Source organism: Stomoxys calcitrans, chromosome 5 (assembly GCF_963082655.1).
Source record: "Stomoxys calcitrans chromosome 5, idStoCalc2.1, whole genome shotgun sequence".
Lineage (NCBI taxonomy): Eukaryota > Metazoa > Arthropoda > Insecta > Diptera > Muscidae > Stomoxys > Stomoxys calcitrans.
This window is the reverse complement of record NC_081556.1, coordinates 152556183-152573284: the sequence shown is the minus strand read 5'-3', so window position 1 is coordinate 152573284 and position 17102 is coordinate 152556183. Positions and strand designations below refer to the sequence as shown.

The 17102-nt window shown below is 37.3% G+C and overlaps 1 protein-coding gene across 1 annotated transcript; it reads right to left on the bottom strand.

The window, feature by feature from the left end:
• Positions 1–1930: 1930 nt before the first annotated feature.
• LOC106081169 (mucin-2-like) lies at positions 1931–13685 on the bottom strand. Its single transcript, XM_013242952.2, has 6 exons — positions 13617–13685; positions 12780–12988; positions 10641–10755; positions 10463–10567; positions 10084–10275; positions 1931–10026 (listed from the first exon to the last, which is right to left on the bottom strand). The coding sequence occupies exons 2-6, from the start codon at positions 12933–12935 to the stop codon at positions 1931–1933; spliced, it is 8664 nt and encodes a 2887-aa protein (XP_013098406.2). The 5' UTR covers positions 12936–12988; positions 13617–13685.
• Between the last annotated feature and the right edge of the window lie 3417 nt (positions 13686–17102).

Here is a 17102-nt window from a genome sequence, read left to right as displayed (position 1 = left end):
CCTTTGGATTCGGTTAAGTATTGAGCGGTAGGTGTATTTCTGAAGCGCCGTCCACCAGACCACAACTGCAGTATATGCCCAATGCATGACACGCAGCTAAGGTAGGGTGTAATCCACACTGCCTGGAACATCGGATATTGTATCAAGGATAACACAGTGTCCGTGACCGCCACATGGCCAATGAGAAAGCTCCCTTAACCTCACGGCAGTGATCGCTGCAATTTGGGTAGCCACAATGTCCCGAGGCATAAAATGAAGCATTAAATTCAGTAGATCAAATGGTGTCGTACTCAGTGCGGTTGATCCATCCTTTGCATTCGGTTAAGTATTGAGCGGTAGGTGGATTTCTGAAGCACCGTCCACCAGACCACAACACCATATAGCATTATAGGTCGGACAACTGCAGTATATACCCAATGCATGATACGCGGTCTAAACCCCAACTTTTGCCAATGGCTCTCCTGCAGGTGTATAGGGCAAGAATGGCATTTCCTGCCCTTTCTAGAATGTTGGATTTGAAGCTCAATTTCCTGTCCAGCAAAACATCCAGGTATTTTGCACTTTCTGTAAATGGAACATTCTCCCCTTTGATGGAGACAGGTACCACTGTAGGCAACTTGTATCTCCTGCTGAAAAGAACTACTTCTGTCTTTCACGGATTTATACCCAGACTACTTTCGGACCGGAGACAATCATATATTGTTAATGGCTATATTCCAAAGTAGAGGAGACAGTACACCTCCCCGAGGTGTTCCTCTACTGACTCATCTTTTTAGATCCACAGATCCCAAGACTGCCGTAATGCATCTTTTAGTAATTAAGTTATAAATAAACTTTCTTACTGTAGAGTTGATGCGTAGAAACTCCAACTCCTTGATGATTGACGTTGGTTTAACATTATTGAAGCACCTTCAATGTCAAGAAATGCTACCATTGTATACTCCTTGACAGCGAGAGAACCCTCTATGTAGCCAACTAGGTCGTAGAAGCCTGTTGCAGTGGATTTTCCTTTACTGTATGCATGCTGCTGCCGAGACAGGCGATCTACAGGGATTTTTGCCCTAATATTGGGTTGCCAAAAAAGTAATTGCGGATTTTTCATATTTTTCACAGCTTGTGACTCTGTAATTGCATTCTTTCTTCTGTCAATTATCAGCTGTGACTTTTAGCTTGCTTTAGAAAAAAAGTGTAAAAAAAGTATATTTGATTAAAGTTTATTCTAAGTTTTATTAAAAATGCATTTACTTTCTTTTAAAAAATTACTTTTTGGGCAACCCAATATATGTTTCTCTCAACCTGGCGGTAGCTTTTATCCGAATTTTATAACATTTTGCAATTGGCCTTTTGTTATGATCTCAAATTACGCCCTATATGTTTCTAAGTGTACAAAGCAATCTCCCAGAACACTTGACAAACTCGATCCATTGTAAAGGAAATATAGTTAAATTCAGCATAGCATCAGATATTGCAAAGAAATATGCGTGTTGAATGGTCTGGATATGAGATAAACAACATTCGTTTTATTTTATTCTTTAATTGTTTATTATAATTTTTAGCATTTTCTAGGAATGAGAAATTTCCGAAGCTTATTAATTTTAGTTTGCTCTCTTTGAGATATGATTTTAATATTGGATACCAATTATGTCTAATAACAATTTTGATTCAATGTTGTATAAGATTGCAAGTTCTTTTAAATTTGGAGTCTCTAGACGGCGTGTTGTATTGCCTTATCTTACTTTTCTGATTCTTTGGTTAAATTTTTAACAGAATCGATATGGCCCATTGGCTGTAAAGTTGTATTGATTGTATGATTTTCACAAATAGTGTATCTTTCACAGATTTGAAGAGAGCTTACAAATCACATTTGAATCTCTTTTTAGATTAGGGATAGAAGTTTATTTAACTCACTACTATACGGCGTGCAAAAAACTTATTTGCAGTCTGCTTTAGTTTCAGGAACTCCTTTTAACACTTCCTGTTCCTTCTGCTCTCCCGTTGTGGCCTTCGAAGTGCTGTTTTTGGTGGAAATGGAAGATTTACGTTCGGTGGAAGTCACACTATCTGCAGGTGTTGCACATGTTGGGGTGCTTATAACATCGTGTTCTAAGTCAGTGCTCAAAGTCTTAGTCGTAATTCGCAAAATATTTGAAGAGTCACTGCTGTCTTTGTCTAACAGAGCTAATTTAGCTATAATATTAGAATCATCACTAAATTCAGGTGGAGGTGGTAAAATTATTTCAGTGGAGTTAGTGTCTATGCTCTCCTCCTCAATATAAAGAGGAGGTAGTTTTACAATGTCAAGTTTTAGGTCACACTTTTCTATTGTATCATTGCCATTGGTAACTTCAGAAGGTTCATTCGTTTCCATTTTCTTTTCCTGTACAAAAGCAATCTTTTCAGTTAAAGTTTGAATGGGTTCATTATCTATTGGTAAAGAGGATTTATCAGTTAGTGGAATGGTAGCATCATTGCCGTCTTCTGCTTCGGATGTAGCAAGTGAGTCTTCTTGGGAGTTAAATGGTGTTTTTGGATGACATTCCGTTACATCTTCCTGTATCTTTACTCCTGCCAATATAATTTGAGTGGCAGCTTGGACTAAAAATGCCGTAGTAGTTTCCTTAATTGCCACCAGGTTTGCATTTGCAGTTTCTTCAATGTGGGCAAGTTGAGAGTCTTTTGTTGTTTTAATATCTAATGTGGATGAAGAGGGAACATCCGCGACCGCTGAATTTGAAGATATTGGTAATTGTTCTTTTTCGGAGTAACCTTCGATCTCTACTGCAGAAGAAGATGACACTTCCTCAAGAGGTTCATCAACTGCAGGTGACTTAAACTGTGATATGTTCATTTCAAGTTCACATGAATTTGCAATCATTTCGGCCTCAAGTTCTTCATTGGCTTTACACAAGTCTGTTGTCACTTCTTGCACAATCTGCTTTGGAGTTACTTCTTTTGAGGCAGTCATTTCAGTATTTAAGGAGGATGAATATACATCTTTCTCTTCAGGATTTTCTATGGCTTGTGAATATTCAGGAGTTTTATCCGAGCTTGATACTGTAGATGTTTCTTGCTGAGTCTCTTGAGTATTTTCGACTCCTAACTTGGCATTTTCGGTTTCCATTGAAGCTGAAACTTTTCTAACATATTTGCCTGCTACTGGCGACTCTTTTTCTGAGGTATTCATTTTGGTCTCTAATGATGATGAAGGCGCAGTTTCCGCAGTCGAGCTTTCTACCGCAGTTGATTCCTTTTCTGTGCTATTAATTTCCATTTCTGGTTGTTTAGTTGCAGATAATTCTTTAGAGTTATTCGTTTTAGGTTCCATTGAAGGGGAAGATCCATCTTCTTCAGTAGATTTTTCCACTTCTTCTGAGGTTATTACTCCAGTTTCCAGTAATGGCTGAACTTCCACAACAGTTTTTTGTACTTCATTTGATTCTCCTTCTAAAACTTTAATTTCAGTCTTTAATGGAAAGGATGGTTCAACTTTGACAGGAGATTTTTCCCCTACAGGTGATTCTTCTTGCGATTTATTCAATTTATTGTCTAATGAAGGTGAAGAAGGGAAATCTATAGCTGAAGTTTTTAATTCACATGTTTCTTCTGAGGTTTTAGTTTCACTTTCAGGAGAAGTTAATGGACTAATTTTTACATCAGAGTTTTCCGCTGCAGTTGACTCTTCTTTTGATGTTTTTGTCTCAATCTTCGAGGTTTTTACTACCTGTGATTCTTCTGAGTCATTTACTTCAGAAGAAGCATTCGCGGCTCCTACATCACATTTAGTTTCACCTGAAGGTTCTTGTTTGGAGCTTGTAATTTGTGTCTCCAATGTGGTTTGAGCACCAAATTCAGCACAAGATTTGTTTATTGTTAGCGATTCTTCGTTTAAGGTGATAATTTCAGTTTCCAATAACGGGCCAACTTCCCCAGCTAAATTTTCTACTGTGGGCAGTCCTTCTCCTGAAGAATTCATTTCAATATCCAATGCAGTTGAAGGCAAGGTTGCTAGAGCAGAATTTTCTCTTGTAGGTGATTCTTCTACAGCGGCATCAATTTCAGTCGCCAAATTTTTTGCTGCTCGTGATTCTTCTGATGTTGGCATTTCAGTCTCCAAAGAATTTGAAGGAGTAATTCCCACACCAGTGGTTTCAAGTGCGAATGTCTTTTCAACTGAGGTATTTACCACAATTTCTGATTTTTTAACAGCAGGTGTTTCTTTTGAGTCTTTAATTTCAGTCTCTAATGAAGATGAAGTTTCAGCTGTTGGTGAACACTTTGTTTCTGCAAATGATTCTTGTTGTGAGGTTGTACTATTAGTATCTAGTGTCGGTGTTGACCCAACTTCCCGAGATGAGTCTTTTCCTGACAAATCCGTTTTAGTCTCCATTATAGGTAAATGTGCAGTTTCCACGGCTGATTTTTCTGCTGCATGAGATACTTTCTCCAAAATATTAGTCTTGGTCTCCGTTTTTTGTACTGAGGATGATTCTTCTGATAAAGTTGCAGCCACTGCAGAAAAATTTGTTCCCGCTGATGGCACATGTTCTGAAGTTATACTTTCAGCATCCAAAGAAGTTAAAATTCCAACATCCACAACACAGTTTTTTGAAACTTCTGAGTCACTAGCTTCAATTTCCAAACATTGCGCAACTTTGCTTTCTCGGGTTTCTATCGTGGTTGGTTCTTCTTTTATGATATCAATTTCAATCTCTAATGAAGCTGAAGGTAAGGGTTTCACAGCCGATTTTGTTATTGCAGGTGATTCTTGTTCTAAAGTTGCAGTTTCTGTCTTCTTCGCAGTGGATTCTTCTACAGCAGTTGATATTTCTTCTGAGTTTTTCACTTTAATGTCCAACGAAATTGAAGGCAAAAGTTCCACAGCAGATGTTTCAACAGTTTTTAACTGTTTTATCGCAATTGATTCTGTTGATTTATCAGTCTCCGATGAAGTTGGGACTTCCACTTCACATCTAGGTGCTGTAGAGGAGTTTTTTACTGAAAATGATTCTTTTAAGGTTTTAATCTCACTCTCATGTAAAGGCGATGGGCAAATATCACTACCTAATATTTCTGTTGCAGGTAACTCTTTTTCTGAGGTTTTTGTTTCAGAATCTGAGTCTTTTAATCCAATTTCAGAAGATGGGAGCTTCACAACACATTTTGTTTCTATTGATGATTCTTTTTCGGAGGTTGTAGTTTTAGTTTCCATTAAAGGTTCAGATTCAGCTTTCGCAGCAGGTTCATTTACAGCAGGAGATTCTTCTTTTAAGTTAGTCATTTCAGTTTTCAACGGTTTTGCATCTGGTTTTTCTTCTGCACGAGATTCTTGTTGTGTGGTATTCATTTTTGTAACCAATGAAGGCAAAGGCAAAGTTCCCATGTCAGTATTTTCTACTGTAGGTAATCGATCTTTTGGAGTATTTTCTTCAGTCTCCGATTTTCTTACTGCACCCAATTCATCTAAGTCTTTGATTTCAATGCCCAGAACAGGTGAAGACTCACTTTCCAATGCAAGGCTTTGAGTTGTGGAGGAGACCGTCTCCGATTTTTGCACTGTGGGTGATTCCTCTGAACCATCAACTTCAGACTGCAATGAAGGTTCGTCTTCCACAGCACATTCAGTTTCTAGTAGCATTCCATGTTGTAAGTGTGCATCTTTCGTATCCAATGAAGGTTTAGTTCCAACTTCCTCAAAAGTTGTCTTTATTTCAGGTGAATCTTCTTCTGAGTGATTTATTTTACTATCCAATAAAGATGAAGAAGACGTAGTTTCAATTCCAGAGTTCTCTACTGCAGGTGATCCTTCTTTTAAAACATTGATTGAAGTCTCCAATGAGGGTAAGATTTCCTCAGCCGATTTTGCAGCAGCTGATCCGTGATCTGATAGAATAGTCACTATGGGGATTTCTTCTGCAGTTGATTCTTCTTTAGGAATATTACTTTCAGTTTCAGTGGTTAGAACAACTTCAACCACAGAATTGTTTGGTGATTTTTCTTCTGGAGTAATAATTGCAGTCTTCAGTGAACTTGAAGGTAAGACTTCCGCAACAGATTTTATTACAGTCGGTGGAATATTTCCCGCAGTTTTAATTTCAGTATCCAAAGTTGGTGAAGTTGTAGCTCGAATTGCAGGTTTTACAGTTGCATGAAGTTCTTCTTTTGTATTGCTAAGTTTAGTTTCCAATGATTGCTCGTCTACCACAGGAGATTTTTCTACAACAGGCAATTCGTCAACTATTGCATTAATTGCAGTCTCCAACAAAGATGAAGGTAGGGCTGACACAGTAGATTTTGGTATTGGAGATGATTCTTGTTCTATAGTTGTAATTTCAGATTTCAATGAACATGATGGTGCAATTTCCACAGCGGGTTTTTCTTCTTCATGTAATTCTTCCGGGTTATTTACAGAAGTGTGCAAAGCAGTTGAAGGTAAGACATCCACAGGAGCTGTCTCAACCTTCGTCTTTTCTTCTGTGAGCGATTTTTCTTTGGACGTATTATAAGAGGTATCTAATGTAGGTGCAGGCTCCACTTTCTCAACACATTTTTCTATTGCGTGTGCCCCTACTTCTGAAGTGTTAGTATCAGTCTCCAAAGGAGGTAAAGGTGATGCGTCTGTAGAACATTTTGTTACTACAGGGGAGTTTTGTTCTGAGGATAAAATTTCAGTTTTCAATGAAGGTGTAGACTCAACTTCCTCAGCAGATGTGTTTGCCGAAGGTAATACTACTTCAGTGTTAGAAGTAGTATTCTCCAATGAAGGAGCTTCAACTTCCACATTACATGAATCAATTACTGGTAATTTTTCCTTTACGGTATTCACTTCAGCGTCTAATGAAGTTGATTTTGCCTCCTCTTCAGCATAGTTTGTTATTACAGGTGATTCATTTCCGGAAGTTTTCATTTCAGCCTCCAATGAAGGTGAAATGTCATCTTCCGTGGTAGATATTTCACCTGCAGGTGATTCTTCTTTTGGGGCACTTATTTTGTTGTTCCATAAAAGTGAAGGTGTAACTTCCACAGTGCATGATTTTACAGCTGGTAGTTCTTCTTTTGAGATATTAATAGCAGTCATCAATGAAGGTAAAGATGTTGATTCTTCAGAACATTTTGTCATTGCTGATGATTCAGTTTCAGAAGTTCTTGGTTTAGTCTGTTGTGAAGGTAGAGGTGCTACTTCTACAGCAGATTTTTCTACTACTGAAGTCGAAGCAATTTCTTCTAATCCTTCGATTTCTTGAGAAGATTTATTGTCATTTGTTTTTTGACAAGAAGTATCAGTTTGTAATGTCTTACAATCTTCTGAAGTTGAGGTCGATATTGAAGAAGATGTAGCCACTTTGGGACTTTCTTTGCAACCTGCAACATCTTTTTTAAATCTTTGAATATCATCTGAGATTGGTAATGATGTAGTAAGAGTTCCTGTATCGGTTGATGTTTGAGAGGAAGTTGTAGAGTATTCTTTTGATGTATCGTCACATGAATGCTGATGTACTTCTTTTGTAGATGGTAAAACTACAACGTCTTCCTTTCCAACTTCTTTACTAACTGTTTCGCCAGAAGAAATTTCGGAAGTTTTAGCTGTAGAGGTTAAGATTTCAGGGGACTTCACTTCGGCCTCACTTTTATTCTCAGCAATAAGGGAGGATTTGTCTACATTCTTAATGGTCTCATTGAGTTGCGTGGAAATATGCGATACGCTTGCACTAATGTCTGTTAGAACTTCTTCGGGCGATTTTGCCAAATCTTGGTCTACAACACAAGATAAATCCTCACCTGCAGTATCTGTTCCACCTGAATCTTTAGTTTCTTCTACTTTTGGTAAGGAATTAGCATTAAATACTTTGGGCGCCGATTCCGTTTGACATGATTGTTCCATTATCTCTTCAAGTTTAACAGCACTCTGCGATGTTTTACACTTGTTGGTCTCATTGGTTTGGTCCTCTGCTAAAGCGGCAGTAAACTTTGCTTCTTCCTCAGAAACTTCTTCCGGTTTTGCAACTACAGATATAGAGGAATTCTTTGATGGAGGTCTAATTTGTTGATTGCTTGAAGTAACAAATATGACAGCATTGTTAAAATGTGGAGATTTCTTGGGCATAATTTGAACAGGTTTTGAAGTTGAAGCGGGCAAAATGGGTGAATTTTCTTTGCTTTCCTTTGGCGCAGTTGTACCAGGATTTTTTGACATAGAAATACTTGTCGTACTAGATGTATCATTTGCACTTGATTTATTATCAGTTGATTTAGTTGGCAAATTGATGACCATGTCATTTTCATGCGATTCTGTTTTGGTTGATGGAGTAGTCGGAATGTATTGGGATTCAATGGGGCTTACAAAACTCTGATTTTCATCTGAAGATTTGGAAGAAGAGTCACTCGTAATTGTTTTTAAATTCTGAGGTAGCGTTGATTGTTCAGTAACATTTTTTATTTCGTCCTGTTTGGCACTGGAAATTTCAGTTCGATTCAGTTCAGATTCTTCGGCAGGCACAGAAGAATTTATAGTACCATTATTTTGGGTTTCCTTTGGATTACTTTGATCTGTATCATCAACTTCTGTAAGAGTTGGTAAAATTGACAGAGCAGGAATTTCTTCAGTGATGTCAATAGTAGATTGTTTTTCTGGAATCGATTCATGCTGTGCCGAATCTGATTGAATCAGTGATATATCTTCTTTCGAAGAATTTATAAGACACTCATTCACCACCTTATCTGGTACAGCTTTGAGATCCTGTTGAACCAAAGTAGTACGGTGCTCAAGTGTATCATCACTGACTGAATTAACAGTTTCAGTTCCACTCAATTTTTTTGCGGAATCTGCATAAATGACTGCTTCTGATTTTTTCAACTTTTCTTGAGTGGCTGGATTAGGAACTTCAGCTGCATTAATTGTTTCTGGTTCTGTTTCCTTTATTGCAGGACTAGGAATTTCGATTTTGTCATCTGTTTCGGAAACATTCAAAGTTTCTGTATTATCTAATTTTATTTCTATGATTGCTGAATCATTGATTTTGTTTTCAAGAACTTTCGTTTCTACAGTTATAGAATCTTGAACCGAGCTTTTGTTCACTATGTTACAATTTGTTTCCGGCATAATTGCTGGTTCTCTGTTCGATGATGTTTCCGTTTCAAGTTTTTCAAACAAGGATTCTGCAACAGGTTCCTGATATTTCGATTGGCCATTATTCTCCTCACTTTTACTTTTATCATTAGGAAGATCATTTATTTCTGGCTTAGTTCTCGGATCAACAGGAGCTTCCAACTTTGCCTGAGTAGTAGGACATATTCTCTCAACTCCTTCACTACTGCAAGTAAGTTTATCGTTCATTGCTTCGGGTGATTGTTGTTGTTCTAATTGTGTATTGGTAACTTCTGATTCAGGATCATGATCTTCTCGAGTAAATGTTACAGCTTCCGATGTAGTTGTTGTAAGTTTAGCTTCTGGGACTTGTAAAGCCTTCATATCTTGATTGGAGGTATCTGTGTTTTTCTCTTTTCCTTCAGTTTCAGTTAAAGGTGGAGTTACAGCTGGAGCAGTGATATTATTAAGTGACTCTCCAGCCATTGTAGCTAATACTTCCAGACTGGGTACATCCTTAGCAATTTCTCTAGAAGTTGAATTAATAGTCTCAACAACACGTAGTTTTAATTCTTCATTATTAGTAGACAAAACACTCAGTTTCTCTACATTGGAACATGAAACAACTTGATCCACTTCAGTCTGTCCTTCAATTTCCTTTGTTTTAGCTGATAATTCAAAATTTTTATTGCATGAAGATTTGTCATCACCACTTTCCACAGATTTTGTTTCCAAAGGTACTTCTGGTTTAGTTACAGTGCTGGAATCACAGACTTCAGTTATTTCGGATTCTACAACATCTGATGACACCTGTTCCTTAACGTATGTAATATCTGTACAATTCTCAACATTTTTAATGCTTTCAGCTACAGTATTAGGAGATTCCTCCAATTTAGATAGCTCTTTTCTATTAATTTTAGTTTCTTCCTTTATTCCTTCATCGCCTAAGACAATTTCATATATATTAGTATATAAAGAATTTTCCACAACTGAATACGTACCTAAGTCTTTTATCTCAGAGGATTCTACATCCCTTGTAGCAACGCCTACAAGCGGTTCTACAATGTTCGTTGTTGTCCCGTATTCCACGCATTTTTGCGTGGCTGTGTTCGGCATGCTATCTTCTCCACTTTTAACTTCAATCTTAACATCATCTACAGAAGGAGCTGAAACTGTTGTATCCATACTTTCATCTGCGAATGGTAAAAGATAAAATTTCATACAACATTTAAATGGAAAAATGGAAGGTATAAATCAATCAATAACATTACCTGTTTACCGAAAGAGATATGGATGGCTTGGCTAGCGTTATAACTGAATATGGATAATGAATCAAAATGATATTGCCATATCATATGGAATCAAAGCTTTGCAATTTACCTGCCACACTAGTGATATTACTATCCTCAAATTCCTTAGGAGGTTTTAAAATCTTCAATTGTTTTACATCATTTTGACTGTTGTTAGCATTTGTTGAAACGTTCGCTGTAATTTAAATAGCGGATGATAATTAGAAAGATGTTTAACATTTTGTTTCCAATTCAGACAAAGAGTTTACCCTTTTCATCATCATTCGAAGCCAATTTCGGATCAGAAGAGTGGGTAGCACGATTAGCCATGGCCAACTCCGACTCGATATTCACTGCTAATACTAAAGATTTGTCTTCGCTTGTCTAACAGAAAATGAAGAGAAAAAATTTTCATTTTAAATTATTTATTACTGAATATTTTTAAATATGTTTTGCGCTAAATAGTTTTCAACAAATCCTACCGACGAGTTTGGTGGTACCAAACAAAATCGCGAACTAGGAAACCAGTCAGAATACAAGAGGTTTTTTAGAGTGGAACACGAATCTTATATATATTTTCAAACACCCCCCAAACCGAACATGTTTGTCAACTATGGAAAAATGGGACTCAAATGAAAGGAATTTGGGAGTAGTCCATGAATCTTATATCATTATTCGGGACCAACTGTCTAGTCGACGTCCCACTACCATAACAAACCCCAAATAGGACATATTTGCTCACCAAGACAATTTGGATTGTCGAGACAGTGGAGCTCGATATTCATAGTTTTTAGGGCCATACCTCATATTTGCTGGCTTTTGCAATAAGGGGATTTGAGATTACAAAACGAATTTGATATCCAATTTTGAGGCCAATGGAAATATGGGGTTCAAATAAATGATATGTAGATATATGAGAATAGAGCACGTTGCTGATATATTTTCAGGGCTTAGTGTTTGGGGGACCAAACCACTCTCCAAAACACCCCTAAATAGGGCATATTTACCGACCATGTCAATGTGGGGCTGAAACGAAAGGTATTGGGAGGTAGAGCAAGAATTGATACCCACTTTCGGGACCAATTTTTTGGGGGTCTACCCCTTTCCCAAAGTACCCCACAAATAGCAATTTTTTACTTATCATCGCAATATGGGGCTCAAATAAAGGAGTAGAATATGTATTTGATATCCAAATTTAGGACCATGTAGTTAGGGCATCATCCCTTTCCCAAAACACCCCCAAAGGGTAAAAATTTTTCGACCATGCCAATATGTGGCTCAAATGAAAGGTATTAGAGATTAGAAAAGGAATTTGATAACCAATTTTGGGGCTATGTGTTTGGGAGACGCCTCATCTTGTAAACTCCCCTTAAACCAATGGCAACATGATATTTGAGAGAAGAGCACGATGCTGATATTTTTTCAAGGCCAAGTGTCTGGGGGACCACCTTACCCCCGAAAACACTCCAAAATCAGACATCATGAGAATATCGGGCTGAAATAAAGTATTTTCAGAATTAGTTACACCTTATATACAAACTTAAATTCGTAGACCAATACAGATCATATGGGATTCAGAAAAAGATACTTATATTGTTAAATTGTTAGTCAGGCGACATACTATTTTCGTAGCATGATATTTCAGTAAAAGTTCTATAGTTGTCGATAATAAATATTTAAAGAAACATTTTGCTCCATATAAAGTAAAAGAAGGCGCAGCGGAGCGGGCCCGGATCAGCTAGTATCGAAATATAATCCGATCTAAACCATATTCAGGTCAGGTATAGGGAGGTTTACAACAACTCACTTTTTCAAATTTTAACGTAATCGGGTAATAAATAAAGCTTTTAGGGCTTTAGACCCTCTATCGCCGATGGATCTATATGGCAGCTATATCCTAATATGGTCCGATCTGAACCATATTTAAGTTGAATGTCGGGAGGCTTAAAACAACTCACTGTTTCAAATATCAATCAAATCGGGTAATTAATGCAGCTTTTATGGACTTCAGACCCTTAATCGGAAGATCGGTCTATATTACAGCTATACCCAAATATAGTCCGATCTGAACCATATTTGAGACCGATGTCGGGAGGCTTAAAACAACTCACTGTCTCACATTTCAGCGATAAATAAATCTTTTATGGGCTGCCGAACCTTAATCGTCAGATTGGTCGATATAGCAGCTATATCCAAATATAGCACGACGGACCATTAAACAAATATAGAGACATATCTCAATTGTCTTAGAATTTTATGTCGATCTAGAATATATTTATATACTTTGTAAGGTCATGTAGTACGCATGTGAATTAATTCATAGCCGTACTTTCATAGAGGACTACTACATCTAAATTGTTTGTGGTTAATTTCTTTAATTTTTGATGACATATAATTGAACAACTTACCGTGACATTAGGTTCAGTATCCGTATGACTACCCTCACTTAAGGGTTCTAGGGAGCTGGTCAACATAATCGACGGGTTTTCAACGCTACCACTTTGATCCATGCCGCCATCACCAACACCAGCATCACGTAATAAATCTGGTGAGCTATCTGCCATACCCAAATTCTTGTTTAATTAAAATGAGGCTTTTTGTTATTTTAGTCCACAATCTAAAACGAGATCAATAGATAGCGAAATTCCTCATTAGCCATGTTTGGTAACCTTGACTTTTAAACTCAGCCAGACAGGTGCCAGACTAAGGCGACAAAAGTGTCAAGCACATTGGGGGTGTTTATTTAGCCCTAAATGGCTGAGGCGATGGAAATGTTTTGGCCTAGGTCAAGACACTTTTCAACTGCTATTCAAATTCATAACAAATCGCATGTGGTGTGTAACCTTCAATGGAATGCGTAGGTGCTGGCATAACCTTGTTGTTGAAACTACGACAAATATCGATTGAAATCTGTGGTCAACTAAAAGTTGAGCAGTTGGCCAGTGGAATTTAATGCAATATACCATGAGAAAAGATTTTTGGTTTTTCACTTCTGCTACAAATTTCACTTCAGAAATGTAGTTTTATATATACCGCAGATAATAGGTTTTGACCATATATAGTTTTTAAAGGATATGAACAAATTAGTTGCCTCAGTGCTTGACTTTTTAATTTGAAAGTTTTCCAAACAGCCATGGATTCGAAACCCAAACTAATTTTGGATAATAACAGTCTTTTTTTTAATTAGAGTTTTGTAGGACACATTCTTAGAAGGTCTTACAGTCTTTTTTCTTTTATAGTTCTACCTTTTTCTTGTTTGTAGATCCTTTCGGTTTTGTTAGAATATCACGACAACACCTCGACGCTTTAACAGCGCTTAGAATACTGAAGAAAGAATGCATTTTATGCTCACAATTCTAATGAAATTGTTACTTAAAGCTTTTTCCCCTTTACCGGTGTGAAACCCCAAAAGTGCTGAATGAAAAGCTTAACCAACATGTTTTCAAACCCATTTTGCATTGTAACAAGCAAAAATATTTTGGTGTGCTAATGGAAAAGAGAAACCAAAAGAAAGTAAACAAAAAGACGCCAAAATGCTGTATAAATTGTTTATGTTTTGAGGGAACATCCGAGCCTACCGCAACAGATAAACAAAATAGAAATCTATGAATAACAAATAGGGTAGCCCCAAAAATAGAATCTTATTCTAAACCTTTGTTTCCCAAGAACTGAAGAAAACATGTCACGAAGTTTGGGATGACAATTAAATTTCAGCGCCAAATGTCTGGAAAAATGTTCAATCCTCTTTACTCGGACCGGATTTCGGGAATGCCAGTCATGATGGTATACTGCGAACAGAAATGACGACTGAAGCTTTCTAGTAGAATATGCTGACGACATTGCTGCAGTCATCATGGCAAGAGACACTGGATGTGCAGAGCGCGAACTGCGACTGGTGATGCTTAGAGCGAAGGCATGGCTGGACTACCACTGCTTGCAACTTGCGATGCTACTCCTAACGAATAACAAGTAAAAAGGCATAAAGTTCGGCCGGGCCGAACTTTGGATACCCACCACCTCGGGTATATATGTAAATTCCTCGTCACAATACGCTGAAAATTGGATAACTTATGCACCCAAATTCGGCACGGACATAGAGTGGTCTAATATATATGACACTATTCCATTTTGTAGAACAAAATATTGTTTTTTTTGGCAGATATATCCAATTATAAACCGATCTGAACCATAAGGTCGGAAATCGAGAGGCTCAGAAAACTCACTGTTTAAAATTTCAGCGAAATCGGGTAATAAATAAAGCTTTTAAAGTCTTCAGGCCCTTATCGGCAGATCGGTTTATATGGCAGATATATCTAAATATAGTCCGATCTGAACCATATTAAGTTCTTTCAAATTTCAGCGAAATCGAGTAATAAATAAAGCTTTTATGGGCTCCAGACCCTTTATCGGGAGATCGGTCTATATGGTAGCTATATCTAAATATGGACCGATCTAATCCATATTGAGGTCAGATGTCGGGAGGCTTAAAATAACCTTCTGCTGCAAATTTCAGCGAAATAGGGTAATAAATAAAGCTTTTATGGCCTTCAAACCCCTTATCCGGAGATCGGTCTATATGGCAGCTATATCTAAATAAAGTCCGATCTGAACCATATTTAGGTCAGATGTTGGGAGGCTTAAAATAACCTTCTGCTGCAAATTTCAGCGAAATAGGGTAATAAATAAAGCTTTTATGGCCTTCAAACCCCTTATCCGGAGATCGGTCTATATGGCAGCTATATCTAAATAAAGTCCGATCTGAACCATCTTTGGGTCAGTTGTCGGGAGGCTTAAAATAACCCACTGTTGCAAATTTCAGCGAAATCGGGTAATAAATAAAGCTTTTATGGCCTTCAGACCCTTTTTCCGGAGATCGGTCTATATGGTAGCTGTACCTAAATATAGCCCGATCTGAACCATATTTGGGTCAGTTGTCGGGAAGCCTTAAACTACTCATTGTTTCAGCGAAATCGGAATGAATAATAAAGCATTTATGGGCATAAGACCCTTTATGGGAAAATTGGTCTATATAGCAGCTGTATCCAAATATGGTCCGATTTGGCTCATTCAAGAACTTAACCAGCGTGCATCAAAAAGTCGTATCTGTGCCAAATTTCAGCTCTATATCTCAATTTTTGAAGGCTCTAGAGTGATTACAACAGACGGACGGACAGACAGACACACGGACATCGTTAAATCGTCTTAGAATTTTACGACGATCCGAAATATATATACTTTGTTGGGTCGGAAATTGATATTTCGATGTGTTGCAAATGGAATGACTAAATGAATATACCCCCTATCCTACAGTGGTGGGTATAATAAACACTTCCCCCCTTCGATGTAGAAATCCGGAAGAGAAAATGGACTTGGTTGGCTCATATCCTACGCCAACCGAGCGTTGATATATCTAGAAATGTCCTAGACTGGAACCCGCAAGGACAGTGGGGTAGGGGACGCCCGAAAAACACATGGATCTACTGTACGAAACGAGAGTTGGAATCAACCAATATATCATGGAATCAAGCCAGTGCTTTGGCCAGCGATAGACTCGATGGAACATTGTTGATGTCCTATGTTCGCGCTGAACAGGTTACTATTGGCCATATTTTATTGTAATATATTTAATATGCTCCAATTGTAAAAATGGACTTACCTATACATATATGAAAAGTCTCGCCCTTCTGGCCTGCTTTCAAATGTATAAGAAACCCATAATTCTTTTATAACAACCAAACAATTTTTTTTTGGAAATCCATCCGCTTAGTCTAATTTTGGCATACTATTTCGTGTTCATTTAAACAACACATAAATTTTTATTGTTTTGTAATTAAAATAATCTTTACCATACCTCTTCCTTGACTATTAAACATTTTTGCTGAATTTGGTTTTCTGGCAGTCAATTGCATTCAAGTGAAAAATGCAATTTCCTTTTTTATAAGATTTAAAATATTTCTTCTTGTTTCCTTACGATATACTTCTAACCTTATACTAATATGCAGTTAAATGTATGAGATTCGTCAGGGGCAGAAATCATGCCATGGCTGGCCTTGTAGAGGGCCTATGATGTGAAACTTTAGTCTAGTGAAAAGTGGCTATGTTCCTGAACTACCTGCTTAATATGAAGTACGAACATAATTTTTCGTTTAATTTCAAATTTGTAACACTTGTTTCGTTTATTAAGGTACAGAGGAAAATGAAATAGTTGACTTTCTCAAAGCTATAGTTCCTAACATTCTATGTTTTCCCGGGTCCACAGGAGCCCAAAGCATTGATAATATCAATTTATTTATCTCCACTTACTGGCAGACACATTTTATTTTTCTATCATTCAACCTCTTCATAGGTGGCAGTTACAGCTCTCAATAAGCGATTCCCCCCTCTGGGGATGGGCTAAGCACCCACCAACGTTTGAACGAATAAAGATATCTGCTTGAAATTTTGCATACATATTTCTTATTGATGTATGTCATTATGGATTGCAAATAGGTAATTTCGGTTAAGATTTGTATTGTATTGGGTTGCCCAAAAAGTAATTGCGGATTTTTTAAAAGAAAGTAAATGCATTTTTAATAAAATATACTTTTTTTACACTTTTTTTCTAAAGCTAAAAGTAACACCTGATAACTGACAGAAGAAAGAATGCAATTACAGAGCCACAAGCTGTGAAAAAATTTGTCAACGCCGACTATATGAAAAATCCGCAATTACTTTTTGGGCAACCCAATATA

Bases quoted from the DNA above. Each gene is read 5' to 3' on its own strand.
- LOC106081169 (XM_013242952.2), bottom strand. From the start codon at position 12,935: ATGGCAGATAGCTCACCAGATTTATTACGTGATGCTGGTGTTGGTGAT. The intron at 10,756-12,779 runs GTAAGTTGTTCA...ATTTTCTGTTAG, and splicing joins ATACTGAACCTAATGTCACG to ACAAGCGAAGACAAATCTTT. The intron at 10,276-10,462 runs GTAAATTGCAAA...TACCATTCGCAG, and splicing joins TAATATCACTAGTGTGGCAG to ATGAAAGTATGGATACAACA.